The 19252-nt window shown below is 53.5% G+C and overlaps 1 protein-coding gene across 1 annotated transcript in view; it reads right to left on the bottom strand.

Annotated features, from left to right (window-relative positions):
- The window catches only part of hmcn1 (hemicentin 1), a 97371-nt gene that overhangs the window by 30268 nt on the left and 47851 nt on the right, over window positions 1-19252 (bottom strand). Inside the window, 33 exon segments of the mRNA XM_079740369.1 lie at window positions 165-262; window positions 627-810; window positions 1117-1241; window positions 1669-1834; window positions 2465-2614; window positions 3023-3154; window positions 3283-3364; window positions 3985-4187; window positions 4410-4523; window positions 4654-4815; window positions 5043-5139; window positions 5295-5482; window positions 5604-5717; window positions 6500-6688; window positions 7496-7646; window positions 7871-8016; window positions 8263-8376; window positions 8478-8651; window positions 8989-9180; window positions 9358-9444; window positions 9524-9637; window positions 11491-11658; window positions 11868-12167; window positions 12509-12664; window positions 13017-13139; window positions 13595-13691; window positions 13847-14022; window positions 16525-16648; window positions 16989-17140; window positions 17360-17539; window positions 18004-18105; window positions 18685-18735; window positions 18738-18807. Of these exon segments, the coding sequence (XP_079596495.1) occupies window positions 165-262; window positions 627-810; window positions 1117-1241; window positions 1669-1834; window positions 2465-2614; window positions 3023-3154; window positions 3283-3364; window positions 3985-4187; window positions 4410-4523; window positions 4654-4815; window positions 5043-5139; window positions 5295-5482; window positions 5604-5717; window positions 6500-6688; window positions 7496-7646; window positions 7871-8016; window positions 8263-8376; window positions 8478-8651; window positions 8989-9180; window positions 9358-9444; window positions 9524-9637; window positions 11491-11658; window positions 11868-12167; window positions 12509-12664; window positions 13017-13139; window positions 13595-13691; window positions 13847-14022; window positions 16525-16648; window positions 16989-17140; window positions 17360-17539; window positions 18004-18105; window positions 18685-18735; window positions 18738-18807 (4681 nt within the window).

Raw genomic sequence — 19252 nt, 5'->3', positions numbered from 1 at the left:
AGGCCCCCAACACCGGGCTGTGTCAGGATGGACGCAAAACGATGTTCCTCACGTCCAAAATAGACGTGATTCCTTTAGGGAGCGATTTTGTACCGGAATCCCTCCTCTCCCACCGCCCCCCAGTGTTCTCCATGCCATAGTCGTGGTACTCTCTGGACCCCTACCGTGAACCTCCAGGTTGTAGTGTCTGGTCTCCACGCCCGCCCGGTTGGAGGCCACGCAGGTGTAGGAGCCGCCGTCGGACACCTGGGTGCGGGCGATCCTGACGACAACACAACGGTGGAAGAGGTGAGACCAGGTCACACAACGGACCCTGCCTCCACGGTGCGTTGGGAACACGTCACTACGACACAACGCTTACTGAATGCAAAACATAACACAGGAAACTCCCAGAGAAGAAGAACTTCAACCCTAGCCCCAACAGAAGATGTTCTTGTAAAGATATCAAATAATCCAGCCTTCGATCCATGTATTCATGCAGAAACAATAATAATCTTCAAGTCAATTCAAGTGCATTTTATTTGTACAGTGACGGTCTCTCAGGATGGCTTCACAGCCCCCTTAAGTATCAGGGATTAACCCTTAACCCTACCTCGAGCCCTATTGACCCCTGACCTCTGACCTACCGGAGCGCCTGGCCCGCCGAGAGCAGTCGGACGTGGGAGGAGACGGGCAGCGGGAGGCCGTTCCTCAGCCAGTTGATCTGCGGTGGGGGGGAGCCGGTGACCACACACTGCATGGTCACAGCGCCGTCCAGGACGGCCGTCAGGTCCTCAGCCCGCTCGCTGGTCCCCTCTATGGCGGGGGGCACTGGGAACCACACAGAGGAGTGAGGGGGGGTAACTGGTCCCCTCTATGGCGGGGGGCACTGGGAACCACACAGAGGAGTGAGGGGGGGTAACTGGTCCCCTCTATGGCGGGGGGCACTGGGAACCACACAGAGGAGTGGGGGGGGTAACTGGTCCCCTCTATGGCGGGGGGCACTGGGAACCACACAGAGGAGTGAGGGGGGGTAACTGGTCCCCTCTATGGCGGGGGGCACTGGGAACCACACAGAGGAGTGGGGGGGGTATCCAGTCGATGGGGAGCTCTAGGGCCGGGGGGGGTGTCACCCACCGAACACGTTGAGGTTGAAGATGCGGTCGTCCTCCCCGGCACTGTTGGTGGCCATGCAGGTGTACTTGGCGCTGTCGGAGGGGCGCGCCGCGGCCACGGTGAGCACGGCGCCGTCCGGGCTGCTGCTGCACCACAAACGGGATCACATGACACACGGGGTCACATGACACACGGGGTCACATGACACACGGGATCACATGACACACGGGATCACATGACACACGGGGTCACATGACACACGGGGTCACATGACACACGGGGTCACATGACACACGGGATCACATGACAGACGGGATCACATGACACACGGGGTCACATGACACACGGGATCACATGACACACGGGATCACATGACACACGGGATCACATGACAGACGCTGCTTCCACTCTGGTAAAAGGTCCATTTAGGCCCCGCCCCTTGCAGGGATTTACCCCGTTAGTTTCCCTCATGGCGTGGCAGCCAGGAGTCTCATCCCACAGAACCTTAACCCCCCTCTGAGGGCCCAGTGATGTTGGGGCCACATTGCCCCCCCCAGCCCCCCTCCTCCTCACCTGAGTCCGTCGGCGCCGCCCCCGGTCCCGTTGAGCTGCTCCCCGTCCTTCAGCCACTGGATGGTGGGCGGGGGGGTGCCCTCGGCGCGGCACTGCAGCTGGACGCTCTGGTTCAGCAGCACCCCCACGTCGCTGGGCATCTCAGAGCCGGAGATACTGGGAGGGACTGGGAGGAAGGGGAGGGTCCTGGTTATAGGGCGGGCGGGGCTCAGAGCCCTAGGAGCTACGTACCGTACAATACTCCTACTACTAATAAACCTACCGTCACAGGGCATCAACACATGACGACAAAACACAATGGAAAGGCACTAATAAAAAGGGTTGAAAAGAAACGCCAACACAACTATAAGAGAAAATATAAATCTCAAAGATAAATGCAGAATAGAGCTGCTGTAGAATAGAGAATGCAGAATAGAGAGTGCTACCTTGTATGAGCAGGTGGTAGCTCTCACCTGTATGAGCAGGTGGTAGCTCTCACCTTGTATGAGCAGGTGGTAGCTCTCACCTGTATGAGCAGGTGGTAGCTCTCACCTTGTATGAGCGGCTGGTACCTCTCACCTTGTATGAGCAGGTGGTAGCTCTCACCTGTATGAGCAGGTGGTAGCTCTCACCTTGTATGAGCAGGTGGTAGCTCTCACCTGTATGAGCAGGTGATAGCTCTCACCTGTATGAGCAGGTGGTAGCTCTCACCTTGTATGAGCAGGTGGTAGCTCTCACCTTGTATGAGCAGGTGATAGCTCTCACCTGTATGAGCAGGTGGTAGCTCTCACCTGTATGAGCAGGTGGTAGCTCTCACCTTGTATGAGCAGGTGGTAGCTCTTGCGGGCCTCGCCCTCGAGGTTGGATGCCACGCAGGTGTAAGGGCCGCTGTCGGCGGGCTGGGAGCGGGCGATCTGCAGCCGGCTGCCCCCCGACAGGATGTGCATCTCCAGGGACTCCGAGGTCTCTGGAACAGACGGACACACAGCTGAGTCAGCGACCGGTGTCTTACTAGGGCAGTATACAGCACGACTGGGTTATTGTTATTTTCAAATCCCTGACCGGTATATTTTGTCTGATATCGGCTGGTACACTTTGAAAACCTAGTCTAACAAATGAGATTTGAGATCAATAATCGAATGTCTGATGGCGGACAAAATCAATCGCTCAAATATGTGCGAAGAGGGCATTTCACCTTCTTGCGCTTCATATTTGTTTTGACCAATCATGTTGCTGAAGGCGGGAATCTGCCGCCTGATTGGCTAACAGTGGACATAAACTCAGCCAGCCCGAGCCAACTGTTCCCAGGTCATTCCTCCTTTGGGTCATTTGGGATCTTTGTATTTCCTGAACAACGCCCCGGAGCTGAACACACCAAGGGTCCGGCCGTCCTTCAGCCAGGTCAGGCCGGGGGGGGGGATCCCACTGGCGTCGCAGGCCAGGGTCACTGGGTTGGAGATGGTTTCCACCACGTGTTCCTCTGGAGGACCGTCTATACTGGGAGGTACTGGGAACCAGGAGTGAGGGAATGGTCAAGAGAAACACATAGAAAGAGAAATCCGAAATATTTCCTCCAGAAGTTAAGAAGAGTTTTATTGAAATCACATCTGATTCAGCATTAAGGTGTCCACTCACTATAGATATTCAGGTGGAAGTTTTTGTCCACTTGCCCGGCGACATTGGAGGCTTTGCAAACGTATTGGCCGGTATCAGACACCTGTAGCAGGCACAGTGAAGGGATGAGCGCGTGCACACAGTAGTTAATGATGCTAACAAACTCATTACACACAACAGTTTCTCCCAATCACCTCCTTCTATCTACGATCCAGCGCAACACAATGGAACCTCAACAACGCACACAGAGGAACCTCCACACACAGAGGAACCTCCACACACACAGAGGAACCTCAACACACAGAGGAACCTCCACGCACAGAGGAACCTCAACACACACACACACACACAGAGGAACCCCCCCACACACACACAGAGGAACCTCCACGCACAGAGGAACCTCAACACACACACACACACAGAGGAACCCCCACACACAGAGGAACCTCCACGCACAGAGGAACCTCCACGCACAGAGGAACCTCAACACACAGAGGAACCTCAACACACACACACACACACACACACACACACAGAGGAACCCCCACACACAGAGGAACCTCCACACACAGAGGAACCTCAACAGACAGAGGAACCCCCACACACAGAGGAACCTCCACACACAGAGGAACCCCCACACACAGAGGAACCCCCACACACAGAGGAACCTGAACACACAGAGGAACCGCCACACACAGAGGAACCTCCAGAGGACGCCCTCACCTCGGCCCCTCTGATCTCCAGCCTCTGGCCCCGGGCCCAGAGCTGCAGGTGGGCCGTCTCGCTGACCGCGCGGCCGTTCTTGTACCAGGTGATGGTTGGGGGGGGCACGGCGTTGGACTCACACTCCAGGGTCACCGCCTTGCCAAGCCGCACACTCACCACCACTGGGGACTCACCACTCCGGTCCCGGATACTGGGAGGGACTGGGGGAGGAGGAGGAGGAGGAGGAGGAGGAGGTGGAGGAGGAAACCATCAACACCATGTTGGAATGTGAGAGTATTACCACATTAGCTGGTGAATCACAGGAAATAAAGAGATGTCTTCTGACTGGCTCCCATGAGTGCCGGGTGCCAGGTGACTTGTAGGGGCTGGGTACCAGCAGCAGACAGCATGTGGAGACAGAGGAGCTCTGCTGGGCTACTGACCCAACACGGTGAGGGAGATGACTCTCCGGGCCTCCCCCGCTGGGTTCACGGCCACGCAGGTGTACCTCCCTCCGTCGGACACTCTGGCCCTCAGGATCTGCAGGGTCCGACCGCCTAGAGAGACAACAAGACCAGGGAAACCATGGATCAGGTCTGACCAGCAGCCGGCCTATTAGAGGGCTTGCATTGGATTCAGAGAGCAGCTCTGCTGTGCGGTGCTGTGAGGGGGGGGTCAGGAGAGTACCTGGCATGATGACCGCGTTGGAGTGGGGCGCCACAGGGCCGCGGCCCCTCAGCCAGCTGAGCGAGGGCGGGGGGAAGCCTGAGGCCTCGCAGGTCAGCGATATGAAGTGGTTGACCACCACCGTCTGGGTCTCAGGGCTGGGTCCCACGATGCTGGGAGGCACTGGGGCAGAGGGCAGAGCAGGTAGTGGGGTAACCAGGGTCAGGGCAGGTAGTGGGGTTACCCGGGAGACCAGCAGGTAGTGGGGTTGGATTAAAGGTGCAGACATCTGTTATCATACGCTTTCGTTCTGTCAATGGTTTAATGTGAAAGTATTGCAATGAATATATTTTGGGTTTCTAATTCAACCATCACAGACTTTACAGCATCCGTTTCTGGTTGTGTCTTACGGTGAACGTTGACGTTGAAGGACTTCTCTGCGCTGCCCGCTACGTTGTCCGCTACACACACGTAGCGGCCCGTGTCTGACACCTGTGCATTCAACACCTGAGGAAAACACAAAGAGGGTCAGAGCTGGAGGCCGAGGGGAACATGAGAGGCTTTGATCCTCATCCTCCACGTGATAAAAGCTGCAATAGAGAAACAACCCGCCAACGAGGATCAGAGTGATCTGGATGAAGAAGAGTGCTGATTCAGCCCACCTGCAGCGTGCGGCCGTTCGAGAGGAGTCTGTAGCGGCCCTCGGAACTGATTGGCTGGCTGTCCTTCAGCCAGGTTGTTTTAGGGGCGGGACTTCCGTCAACGTGGCATTCCAATTGGGTGGTCTTGTTGACTAGAACTGTGACCTCATCGGGAAGATCAGTTTCCCCTCCCCTTATGACTGGAGGCACTACAAAGAATATATAAACACACACACACACACACACATTAGAATGGCTTGTTCTCTTTTAGATTCTCATGAAGTCCTAAGGTAACTGGTGAGGTAAGGTCCTGATGAAGGCTCTACTTACGTAGGATCCTAACATCGTACTGAAGGGAGTCCTCCCCAGCCTCGTTGACCGCCACACACGTGTACCTCCCCGAGTCGTCGGCTTGGGCTCTCGGGATCTGGAGCACACGCCCTCCTGAGCACCAAAGGTTCATTGAACTTTAACTCTATCAACGGACCAGTGGCCACCATTCACTTCACTCATTTCTACCTTCTACTCGTTGCTCGGTGCCACCATCATGTCTGCCCCCTAAGGCCCCCTCCTCCCTGCTGACCCTCCCTGGGGGTCCCTCCCTGGGGGATCCCTCCCTGGGGACTCCCTCCCTGGGGGTCCTTCCCTGGGGGTGTCCCCTCCCTGGGGGTCCCTCCCTGGGGGTCCCTCCCTGGGGGTCCTTCCCTGCCTGGGGGTCCTTCCCTGCCTGGGGGTCCCTCCCTGGGGGTCCTTCCCTCCCTGGGGGTCCCTCCTGGGGGTCCCTCCTGGGGGTCCCTCCCTGGGGGTCCCTCCCTCTGCGCCCCTCCTGGGGGCCCCTCCTGGGGGTCCCTCCCTGGGGGCCCCTCCTGGGGGTCCCTCCTGGGGGTCCCTCCCTGGGGGTCCCTCCTGGGGGTCCCTCCTGGGGGTCCCTCCTGGGGGTCCCTCCCTGGGGGGGTCCCTCCCTGGGGGTCCCTCCCTGGGGGTCCCTCCTGGGGGTCCCTCCTGGGGGCCCCTCCTGGGGGTCCCTCCTGGGGGTCCTTCCCTGGGGGGGTCCCTCCCTGGGGGTCCCTCCTGGGGGTCCCTCCCTTGGGGGGTCCCTCCTGGGGGCCCCTCCTGGGGGTCCCTCCTGGGGGTCCCTCCTGGGGGTCCCTCCCTCTGCGCCCCGGCTCAGGAGTCCTTCCTGGTCGTCCACTGATCTCCTCATCCCTCTCTCTCTGTGTGCTCACCTGGCAGGATAAGCACTCTGTCGTTGGACGCCAGCGGCCGCCCGTCTTTGTACCAGGAGAGGGTGGGGGGGGGGACGGCGTTGGTCTCACAGTACAGAGACAGCGGGTTGTTGAGGACCACCTCCTTGGCCTCGCCCCCGCTGCCGGGGGGAGAGATGGTACCGCCCGCTCTGTTGAAACTCGGCGGCACTGAGGGGGAAACAGAAAGGAAAAGGATTGGTTTTCATCCGGGGGATATTGGAATGCCTCCTGGGAATACCTCAGTGTTGTATTGACTTAGAAGTACTGCTACTACTACTAGTACTAAATGATTTACTTCATTCTACATCTCAATGCAATCGATCCTCAATAAAAGATTTGAAACAAGCTGTTTTTCAGCCCAGTGTCATTAAGTATCAGCCCAGTATCAGCCCAGTGTCGTTAGGTATCAGCCCAGTGTCGTTAGGTATCAGCCCAGTGTCGTTAGGTATCAGCCCAGTGTCGTTAGGTATCAGCCCAGTGTCGTTAGGTATCAGCCCAGTGTCGTTAGGTATCAGCCCAGTATCAGCCCAGTGTCGTTAGGTATCAGCCCAGTATCAGCCCAGTGTCGTTAGGTATCAGCCCAGTGTCGTTAGGTATCAGCCCAGTATCAGCCCAGTGTCGTTAGGTATCAGCCCAGTGTCGTTAGGTATCAGCCCAGTATCAGCCCAGTGTCGTTAGGTATCAGCCCAGTGTCGTTAGGTATCAGCCCAGTATCAGCCCAGTGTCGTTAGGTATCAGCCCAGTATCGTTAGGTATCAGCCCAGTGTCGTTAGGTATCAGCCCAGTGTCGTTAGGTATCAGCCCAGTATCAGCCCAGTGTCGTTAGGTATCAGCCCAGTATTGTTAGGTATCAGCCCAGTGTCGTTAGGCATCAGCCCAGTGTCGTTAGGTATCAGCCCAGTATCAGCCCAGTGTCGTTAGGTATCAGCCCAGTGTCGTTAGGTATCAGCCCAGTGTCGTTAGGTATCAGTTCACCTTGTATATTTACATCAAAGTCCTTCTCGTCCTCTCCGGCCACGTTGGTGGCGATGCAGGTGTACCGGCCGGTGTCCTCCACCTGGGCCTGCTGGATCTGCACCACCCGACCCCCAGCCGTGATGCTGACGTGGGCATCGGCCCGCAACACCTGACGGAGGACCAGCACAATGAGCGGGATGAGGCGAGAGGGAACGCCGCCCTGACTGGGTCAACACGGGGAGATTATACTGGAGTAAAAGGTATGAGGGAAGATTATTCTTGGTTTGCATTCTGAAATCTTAATTTCATTTTGACAGAAAACCACAGGACAAAGGAGGTCCCAGTGAGCGCTCCGGGACTGGTTAGAGTCCCGCAGCCTGCCGGGGGGGGTACCTGTCCGTTCTTGTACCACTGCAGCGCCGGCGTGGGGAAGGCCTGGGCCTCACAGTGCAGGGTCAGGCTGTGGTTGACCTTCACCTTCAGCTCCTTGGGGTTCACCCCCTCCCCCGGGATGTCGTTCTTGTTGATCTGAGGCGGGACTGGCTCCAAACAACAAAAACACTCAGTTTGCCTTTACCGAATTGGATTGGCAATCAACAGCAATCGAATTCCCAATTCAATCTATAATGTATCAATATGATTTAGGAGGACCGCCCCTCAAACCCCCCCCATATACTGGTGAGTAGAGGCCTCTCTCATGTTAAACACATGAGCCGTGTTGTGTGTGTTTGCGTAGAAGGTGCTGTGAGCCGTGTTGTGCGTTGTGTGTTTGTGAAGCAGCTCACCAAAGACCTTGACCTCGTAGTTCTTCAGCGTCTCTCCGGCCTCATTGGTGGCGACACACGTGTATCTCCCAGCATCCTTCTCTGTAGCGCTCAGGATCTGCAGCGTCCGCCCGCCTGTTGGAGAACATTCCCTCCTTATTCATGGGGTCCCCTTACACCTTGTATTGTACTGCATTGCATCGCACGATCTTCTAGAATGATCTCCATCCTCTAACCTGGAAGGACCCGGAGGCTGTGGCCGGACTGGAAGGGGCGGCCGTCCTTCAGCCAGGTGACGAGGGCGGCCGGGTACGACTGCACCTCGCACGACAGGGAGGTGGGGTTGCTAAGGGTGACGGTCACCTCCTCGGCAGAGCCCTCGGGGCCCGAGCCAGCGATGGTGGGAGACACTGGGGGGCCGAACAGGAAGAGCACAACCATCTAATCAGACCCCTGCTGTGTGTCTGCGGAGAGCATGGAGTTGAACCCACTCTAAATCAGAGGCTCCACTTTTTACTCTGGATTCATCCTGATACGTCCAGCGTGGAGTGTTTTTATGGGGGGGGGGGGGGGGGGGGGGGGGGGGGGGCTGGTAGTATTTGGTGGTAATATGTTAGAATCAATAAACCAGAGGGCAGCATGATTCAGACTCACAGCACTTAGAATCTATGTTTGGTGTATCTCTCGGGGGAAGGGTGTGTGTGTGTGTGTGTGTGTGTGTGTGTGTGTGTGTGTGTGTGTGTGTACCCAGGACGTTGATGTTGATGTGTCGGCTGCGCTCCCCCGCGCTGTTGGACGCCAGGCAGCTGTAGCGGCCGGTGTCGGACACGGCCGCCCCGGAGATGTGCAGCCGGCGGCCGTAGGACAGCACCTGGTGGCGCCCGTCTGGCAGCAGAGGCCGGCCGTCCTTCTGCCAGCGGAGCTCCGGGACGGGGTTACCTGGGCAACGGGCACAGGGTAGGGTGAGGGCGAGTTCAGAAAAAGCTTAAGAGAGTACAAAGAGGTAACCAAAGCTCTGGGTTTAATATTATGACTGTTGATACATCTTTTGTCAAAATATGACTTTTCTGGCCGCTGTGTAGAGAATGTGATTCAGGATGTGAGGGTGGAACTCACCAGCAGCCTCACAGGAGAGGGTGATGTTGTGTTTCTCCTTCACCTTGGTATCCACCAGAGTGCCCTCATGCACAATGCTGGGTGGGACTGGAGCAGAAGGATTCAAACGTTAACATACAGAGGAATGCCATCAATCTGCTTCTGTAGCGTTTTGTTCATCATGTACCGAGAACGTCGAGGTCAAAGGTCTTCCTCTCCTCTCCAGCGCTGTTGGTGACCACACACGTGTATCTCCCAGCATCCTCCACTGCGGCGTGCGTCAGGCGCAGGCTCCGCCCCCCTGGGGATCAGACACATCAGTTAAGCCGGTGAACACAAAGTGAGCATTATCCCTTCAGAGTGGAGAAGGAGGCGTCCATCATGTGGGAACAGAGAATACTTTCCCACAGCAGAACGATGCTCCAGTTCCCATCATTAATTCATGACTGCTTTTTGCACTTCAGTCCGCTTAAGAAGATTGTGTGAACACTCAAGCTAACAGCTGTACAAATGATCAACAGGTTTTCAACAAGACAATCCATCTTTCTTTTAGAGAAAAACAATGCTGAGTGAGTGTGTCTCAACCGAAGGTCCAAGAGTCACCCCTAAGCTAACAACTTTTGCCAACAAAGATATTTGTTGGCACATGGTCCATGGTCAATATGTTATCTTCTCTAATCGAGCTGTACTGATTGAAAACTGGGTTCATCAAACGATGAAGCCTCTGTGAATGGGTCTGTTGTCCATTACAGACGCACATTTGAATTGCACTGCTCATAATGGAAACTAAGGTTTTATATTTGTGAAAGATAAAACTGTATCTCTGGACTGTGAAGTACCCTGCCTTCAGACAGTTACTTTAGGTAGAAAAATGATTTCAATATTAACCTAGCCCACACAGATCGAAAACTAGACAGTATTATAAGACTCAAAGACTCTAACAGTTCACTGTTTTGTTTGGAAGAACACTCTAAACCTTGAAATATGAAGAAAAAATACATCATCAACAATGGTTCTTCTCTTGTGAAACTGTGTTTTTTGGCCCCGGACTGGTATGCTAAGCTCTTAGCTTTGGCCCCCCGTCCCACTGATCCTGTTACATCTCATTGAGGTGATGTATGAGGCATGCTTGGCCTTTGGGCCGTGGCCGGTTCCTGTTAGCTCTGTGAGAACCATGGATCTGCCTCTTCAGCACTTCACTCCTTCCTCACTTCACTTGCTCTTTAAGCCAGAAAAACAATACGTTCTTTTTGTTCTACTATACCAAATAAAATACATCAGCATCTTTCTACATTTACATTTACAGCAAGGGCATTTGTATTTATACAGGCTGGATTCACATGCAACACGTTTTACAACAGAGCTGCATCCTAAAGAGATGTACCACATGCTACAGTATGTACAGTATGGACCCCAGGATGTACCACATGCTACAGTATGTACAGTATGGACCCCAGGATGTACCACATGCTACAGTACAGTATGGACCCCAGGATGTACCACATGCTACAGTATGTACAGTATGGACCCCAGGATGTACCACATGCTACAGTCCAGTATGGACCCCAGGATGTACCACATGCTACAGTATGGACCCCAGGATGTACCACATGCTACAGTACAGTATGGACCCCAGGATGTACCACATGCTACAGTACAGTATGGACCCCAGGATGTACCACATGCTACAGTACAGTATGGACCCCAGGATGTACCACATGCTACAGTACAGTATGGACCCCAGGATGTACCACATGCTACAGTACAGTATGGACCCCAGGATGTACCACATGCTACAGTACAGTATGGACCCCAGGATGTACCACATGCTACAGTACAGTATGGACCCCAGGATGTACCACATGCTACAGTACAGTATGGACCCCAGGATGTACCATATGCTACAGTACAGTATGGACCCCAGGATGTACCATATGCTACAGTACAGTATGGACCCCAGGATGTACCACATGCTACTAGTGTTTAGTGTTTTCTTTTGAACTATTGTTTTTTTAGACACACTCCTGTGCCGTTGGTTTCACCGTTCTACCAGCCGGCTGTAGTCGATGACGTCACGCTACTAACACAGCAGGTTACTGTATATTCATCCTTGGAAATGTAAATAAAATAAAAACGCCCAAAATGTCCGCTCACCGGAGAGGATGCGCACCGAGCTGGAGGCTGTGATTGGCTGTTGGTCCTTCAACCAGGTGATGGCGGGAAGGGGGATGCCGGAGGCCTCGCAGGTGAGGGCCAGGGGGTTCTTCACCAGCACGCTCACGTTCTCCGGGACCACCAGCTGCCCCGCGATGCTGGGGGGAACTGGAGCACACAGGAGGGGTGGGGGGTCACCACACGTCTGGCTGTGTTCTGACAATAACTGATGAACCATTCATCTACTCTGTTTCTCCAGCAGACCGCTGGACTGCAGTAGAGTACTATATATATGTCTATACGTGTATGTCTATATGTACAGTACAGTACATGTAGTACAGTACTACAGTACTGTACTACATGTCAGCGTGTCTCACCGTGGACGCTGACGTCGTGCCGGCTGTCCGCCTGTCCCGCCACATTGACCGCCACGCAGCTGTAGCGCCCCGTGTCCGACACTTTGGCGTCGGTGATCTGCAGCAGCCTCCCCTCGTCCAGGACCACCGCCCCGAGCTGGCCCGTGATTGGCCGGCCGTCCTTCAGCCAGGTCACCGCTGGGCGGGGCACGCCGTCGGCGTCGCACCGCAGGCTGACGTCGCCGCCCCTGGTCACGGTCACGTCCCCGGCCCCGCCCACGTCCCCGGCCCCGCCCACGCTGTGTTTGATGGAAGGGCGGACTGGAGTGAGAGAAGGGGAGTGAGTGATGGACACGCCGCCCGGGATCGATCAGGCTCATTCATTGGTCAACGGAATGCAGTCGCTAGGAGCCGTTGTACATCTCAACACATCCTTCATCATCCATCCTCTGGAATGGGCCTTTATTAACATGTTGTTCTAGAGCGACTTGCAGTGAATTGAGATGGATTCCATTCAGTAGGGGTTAAGCATTTGGCTGAAGGATGTGGACAGTGAGCATAGAACCCCCAACCTTTAGGTTTGGAGTTGAAGCCGAGGAAAAGCCTCCGTTATCCTGGTGAACCCAGGTGATACTGGACTCAGTGTGATGGTGGTGACGTACCGTAGACCTGGAGGCTGTACTCCTTGGAGGCGGTGCCGGCGGAGCTGGTGGCGGTGCAGGTGTAGGAGGCGGTGTCGTCCCTCTCAGCCCGGGAGATCTGCAGCTGGCGCCCCCCCGACAGAACCCTGACCCGGGAGTCCGCCTTTAGCTCAGCTCCTGAGACCCAGCAGAGAGGAGAACATTTCAAATGTATTCAATCAACAGGGTGCCGTGTGCTTAAGTTAGGAACCCAATCTCTTCTTTTTCAATTTCCTTTGATCCGGTTTCCCTTCCTGATTGTGGGCTAAATGGAGTTCATAAATTCTCATTTTGAGCCTTTCTCTCCCTCCCATCCCCTCTTTTTCAAAAGGTTCCTTCCTCTGTTTTCTCCCACTTTCTCTCTTCTCTATCCCTATATCTACAGAGGGAGTTAAACAGAGAAATGGTTCATCTCTCTCCGGTCGATTTCTATCTCTTTCCTCATGTTGCTATGAAACATTCAGACAGCCCTGCTCACTGCAGCTCCTACCGTTCTTCCTCCAGGCGAGGCTGGGGGGGGGGATCCCACTGGACTCGCACACCAGAGTGATCAGACTCCCCTCGACCCCCGTCAGCGGAGTGACGCCCTCCGAGGCCCGGATACTGGGAGACACTGTAATGACCACAAGGCGCCCACAGGGGGCGAGCTCCCATTACTATACAGCGTCTCAATTAGGGAAGCAAATTGAACAATTACTGCACTTTAAATTGGCCCTTTTTGGATTTCTATTTTGGTTTTCAAGACAGGGCATTAAAGCAAGATTTTGTAACTTAAGAACGAAGAAAAAGAAAACTCCATCTATGTTCCTCCTTATGTTTCTTCAACAGTCTTTAATGTTTCTATCTACACACCCGTATCCAGGCAGGACGGATGCAAAGTACCAATCACGGAAGAGAAGCCCTGATTGGTCTTGATTGCATTTCATTCACCAATAGTAGATGGACGGCTATGGCATTTCTAACAAATGACACTCAAATAGAAGCTCTGAAATGGAACCTTCAGGACCATCAAGTACACGATTGAACTAGAAACAGAACCATATGGCTGTGTTGGCGGGGGGAACTCACCCCAGACGTTGAGGTTGTAGTTCTTCTCCGTCTTGCCGGCGACGTTGGTGGCCTGACAGGTGTAGCGGCCGGAGTCCTGCACCTGGGAGCTGCCGATCTGCAGCCACACGCCAACACCAACACTCATTTAGCGGGGGTTTAGGGTACATTTGAATCCACTGATTAAACCTCACAGCGTACATGTTATTATGAGTTTATTACATAAATTCTAATGAGTACTAGTTATGAATGCTAAATGAATCCTGGCTATACCTTAAGGACCCTCCCGTTCTCTGAGACGCTGAGTCCTGGTTTCCTGAAGAGCGGGCGGCCATCTTTGCGCCATGACAGCGTGGGCGGGGGGATGGCGTCGCTCTGGCAGAGCAGCTCCACGGGACCTCCCAGCATCACGGTGGCGTTGGCCTCCTCCCCGCTGATGTTAGGGGGCACTGCGGCATGGAGGAGAGAGGCCATGTTACCCTAGAAACGGCCTGATCATGTGACAGCCTGCAGCCACTCAGAGCCCATCTAAAGGATCATGTGACCGCCTGCAGCCACTCAGAGCCCATCTCAAGGACTGGTCATGTGACAGCCTCCAGCCACTCAGAGCCCATCTAAAGGACTGGTCATGTGACAGCCTGCAGCCACTCAGAGCCCATCTAAAGAACTGGTCATGTGACAGCCTCCAGCCACTCAGAGCCCATCTAAAGGACTGATCATGTGACAGCCTGCAGCCACTCAGAGCCCATCTAAAGGACTGGTCATGTGACAGCCTGCAGCCACTCAGAGCCCATCTAAAGGACTGGTCATGTGACAGCCTGCAGCCACTCAGAGCCCATCTAAAGGACAGATCATGTGACAGGCTGCAGCCAGTCAGAGCCCATCTACAGGACTGGTCATGTGACAGGCTGCACCCACTCAGAGCCCATCTAAAGGACTGGTCATGTGACAGCCTGCAGCCACTCAGAGCCCATCTAAAGGACTGGTCATGTGACAGGCTGCAGCCACTCAGAGTCAATCTAAAGGACTGATCCCAAGCAGAAGGGGTTCCTACAACCTCATTTCCTCATACCAATGCTGGGATTTCCCCCACAAAGTTTTCTGAAACCAACACAGACACAAATGCCCACATTTAAATATTGAATTTCAAGCACTTCAGGAACATCAGAAGAACCACGCTTTATTTTGATTTTACGAAAGAGGCCCAGTTTCAAAAGCACAAAGAAACTCCATGTTGACCCACAGTGGCGTCGGTCTCCCATGCAGACTAATCTCATGGATTAGGGTCTCCTTTTTGCTGAGGTTTTAATCAGGTTGTTTTCTACGACCTGGTGAATCGGTTCTAGAAAAGAGCCAGCCCAACCACTTACCCTAAATTACATTCAGGCAGACGTCTGAGCCCGGATCGGGTCAGAGAGCAGGAAGCTCATGGAGATGGTAGCAATTACACAACTCTAGTTAGTTACCTGGCACAAGCATCTCCTGATCATTGTGGAGGAGCATTAGGACGCACACACACACGCAGACACACACCACGCACTCGCATACATAAGGACCACACACACACGCACGCACGCACACACACACACACACACACACACACACACACACACACACACACACACACACACACACACACACACACACACACACACACACACACACACACACACACACACACACACACACACGCCAAAAATAACATGCACATCCACTTTGAGGTTTCCCTTCATTAAGCTATCCCATGCAAAAAATCCCTCTAGACGAGAACAAATAAAGATCTGTCCAATTGAACGGAATTATCTCTGGCATGACCAGCAGTTTGATGTCTACTTCAGCTACATGAGTAAGGCAGGGAGGGGATTCTACAAATTACAAACTTTGTCTCAATGATACTTCACCACATGCATCTCTTGGAAAATGTGTTTTTCAACTTCCTTTGAGCATAAGCCCCTTTTATATGTACCAGGGGGAATGCCATTAACAGCATTGAATAAAAGCTATCCAGAGAGCAGGAATGTCATATAAAAATCCCAGATTGAGTCAAATACAGAACAATAAAGCCCTCCAGTAGTACAGGAGGATTGAGTGTTTACTGATGAACAGTCATTCCTCCCGTAGTACAGGAGGACTGAGTGTTGACTGGTGAACAGTCAACGGTCTGGGGAAAAAGCTGAAACTAAAGGTAGGTTTTTACTTTAGGAACAAATCATGTTTTTCTCTTGAGGCCAGACGACGTCTTGTCGAAGCTACCTTCTTGCCGGTTCTTGATTATGGTGATCTGTTGTACATTAATGCATCAGCACACTGTATACATATGTTGGAAACTGTGTATCATGGAGCCTTGAGGTTTATTACAAACAGCAGAGCCTTATCTCACCGCTGTACGTCGTACTCAAAAGTTAACTGGCCTTCTCTGTCTATGCGACGTCTTAGACACTGGTATGTTTTTATCACAAGGCAATTTTAGGTAAGCTCCCCTGTTATTTGTGACTGCACGGAAACATGTCCCCCATGGGTTACTGTCTCAGGACATGGTCCTTATGAGTGTTGCTGAAGCGCGGACAGAACTGGGAAAAAAGGCCTTCAAGGTTTTTGGACCATCTTCCTGGAATAACCTGCAGAAGCAGCTCAAGCTGCAAGACCTAGTTACTCTCAGTGAATTTAAAGCTGTTGTAAAGAGTTTGATGTCGGACTCCATTGGAAAATGCAAATGTTTTAGTCAACGATCTAAATGTATTATTCCTATTGCACTTAGTATTGAACTTGTACTTTGTCTTGTGTTTTATGTTGCAACTGTGTACTGCTGTCCATCTTGGCTAGGTCTCTCTTGTAAAAGAGATTTTAATCTCAATGAGACTCAACCTGGTTAAATAAAGGATATAATCATAATAATAATAATAAGTCAGTGCAAACAGCTCAACAGTGCACTGAAGCAGCTCAGTGCTCACCGTATACTCTCAGGTCGTACTCTCGCTGCTGCTCCCCCCCAGAGTTGACGGCCACACAGGTGTAGGAGCCCGTATCGCTGACCTGGGAGCTGGTCAGGGACAGCTGCCGGCCGCCGGACAACACCTGCAGAGAGCACAGCACGCACACGAAGAACCACTCGTTATAGTGAGGCTGGGGCCAGGGCCAGAGCCCCAGCCTCACTGTAACGGCTTCAGCCACAGCGCTCTGAACACACAGGAGGAGCAGGGGCCTAGACTGAGGGGCATCCTGCTCAAAACATTGGGGATCAAACCCAGAAACCCTCACCACGTCTATCCTGACACGTGCAGACGCACAGAAAGACAGATATATCACCACCGCCGCAATGACTACCCAGTCTGGTAATAGTCAGTTTAAATCAAGAAGCATATTGTTGTCTTGTCAGTCTGTGTGTGTGTGCAGGGTGATGCATCATGGGACGTGCCTGGATGCCATCTGACACGCTGGCGACGGGGCGGCCATCTTTGAGCCAGGTGAGGCTGGGCGGGGGCAGGCCGGTGGCCTCGCAGTCCAGCCGGGCCGCCTCGTTCACCACCACCGTCACCGTGCCGCCGCGGCTGGAGATCACCGGGGGAACTGGGGCGGGCAGGGGGGGGACAGGGTCAGGGTGTGTATATCACATCATTTTATTCAATAAAAACCTCTGTCAGGGCCCCCACGTCCTCCACTTGCTCCCTTACCAGAGCGAGTCGAGGCCCCCCCCTTTAACACCAAAGCCTTAAACCCTACGTTGACTAAGTGGCCTTAATGCGTGAACACTACGAACCCCTCAGCGTCGACTAAGGGTCAACTCACCGTGGACGTGCAGGCGGGTGGAGGCCTCGGCGCTCCCGGCCACGTTGGCGGCCACGCAGCGGTACAGGCCGGCGTCCGTCACGCGGGCACGGTCGACCTCCAGCACGGCGCCGCGCCGCAGCAGGGCCACCGCCCCGCCCGCGGCGCTCAGCGGGCGGCCATCTTTGTACCACGTGATCGCTGACGACGCGCAGACACAAGGACTTATGGTTCAATGGTAGAACATCACCTTCTAACATTCAACCAATAAGAGTGTCAGTGTTTGATTATTGACTTCCTCTAGCTGTAATTCAACCTTTTATTATACAGGACAATGCAAGGGTTGAGGTATCATGTATGCATTATGTATTCAACAGAATATATGATAAATAATTTAGTCAAATGTATAGTCAATAAGTATGATGACCATTCAACTATCACAGACTATATGGGTTTGAATTTTCGAAGATTTGAGGTCACTCCTAGTAAATGTCGAAGTAAATCACACGAGTTGAACATTGAATAGTAGAGTAGAACATTGAATAGTAGAGTAGAACATTGAATAGTAGAGTGGAACAAGTCTACACCAATGTCTCGTCTCTGTTCGGTTGGTCAGTGGGAAGAGGTAAACTCTGAATCCATCGCTGATCTGAGACCAGCCTTACCGGGGACAGGGCTGCCGGTGGCCTTGCATTCCAGCTGTGTTGAGAAGCCAGACAAGATGGTCTGGTTGATGACTTCTCCAGAGTAGGGAATACTGGGGGGCTCTGATGGGAAAACAAATCAAACAGAACATGCGTTCACACAGTGTAGCCCAGGTAGGATCCCACGTTCCCCTCTGGTTGGTCAGTCTGGGCATCGCGGTACAGAGGGATGCAGCGTGGACAACACGGAGAAGAGAGGCACTTTGGAGACCCACGGTGCTGGAGGCGAGACTGAAGAGCTACCAGCAACCCGTCAGCGATGAGGCAGCGGGATGCACTGGGAGCATATCTTCTTTGAGTTGACAGTTTGTAGACCACACCTGGTGCATTTCTGACCAATCTGGGCTTTTCTTCCTTGATACACTCGGGTTGGCCTTATGGCCTGTCAATCACAGGCCCTTGAAATGCAACACGTCTCAATGGTGGAACAACTTAGTGAGGGAGCAGCGGGCGGGGACAGACTCTGGGATGTTGGCTTTTCACATCTTTTCTCACATTTTTCTGCTCTCTCTTTCCAACACTGAGATATTTCCTACTGCAGCTTTAAGAAACAGGAGACTGAGGCCGACAGAGAGAGAGGAGGGGTGTGTCTATGGTTACCATGGACACACCGAGAGAGAGGAGGGATGTGTCTATGGTTACCATGGACACTCAGACGTAGATGTTGTTGGACCTCTCCGGCGGCGTTGGTGCCACGCAGGAGTACCTCCCAGAATCCTCTAGTCTGGCCTGGGTCACCTGCAGTACCCGGCCCGCAGACTGCAGCTGAGAGAGAGAGAGAGAGAGAGAGAGAGAGAGAGAGAGAGAGGAGAGAGAGAGAGAGAGAGAGGAGAGAGAGAGAGAGAGAGAGAGAGACAGAGAGAGGGATAGAGAGAGCGAGTGGGATAGAGAGAGAGAGAGAGAGAGAGGGATAGAGAGAGAGGGGGATAGAGAGAGAGAGAGAGACGGGGATAGAGAGAGAGAGAGAGAGAGAGAGAGAGAGAGACGGGATAGAGAGAGAGAGAGAGGGATAGAGAGAGAGAGAGGGATAGAGAGAGAGAGAGAGAGCAATAGAGAGAGAGAGAGAGAGAGAGAGAGAGGGGATAGAGAGAGAGAGAGAGAGAGGGATAGAGAGAGAGAGAGGGATAGAGAGAGAGAGAGACGGGGATAGAGAGAGAGAGACGGGGATAGAGAGAGAGACGGGGATAGAGAGAGAGAGACGGGGATAGAG

The sequence above is a fragment of the Pollachius pollachius genome (assembly GCF_949987615.1).
Source record: "Pollachius pollachius genome assembly, chromosome: 7".
NCBI lineage: Eukaryota > Metazoa > Chordata > Actinopteri > Gadiformes > Gadidae > Pollachius > Pollachius pollachius.
Note: the sequence above shows the minus strand (reverse complement) of the source record. Positions and strands in the feature narration are given on the sequence as shown.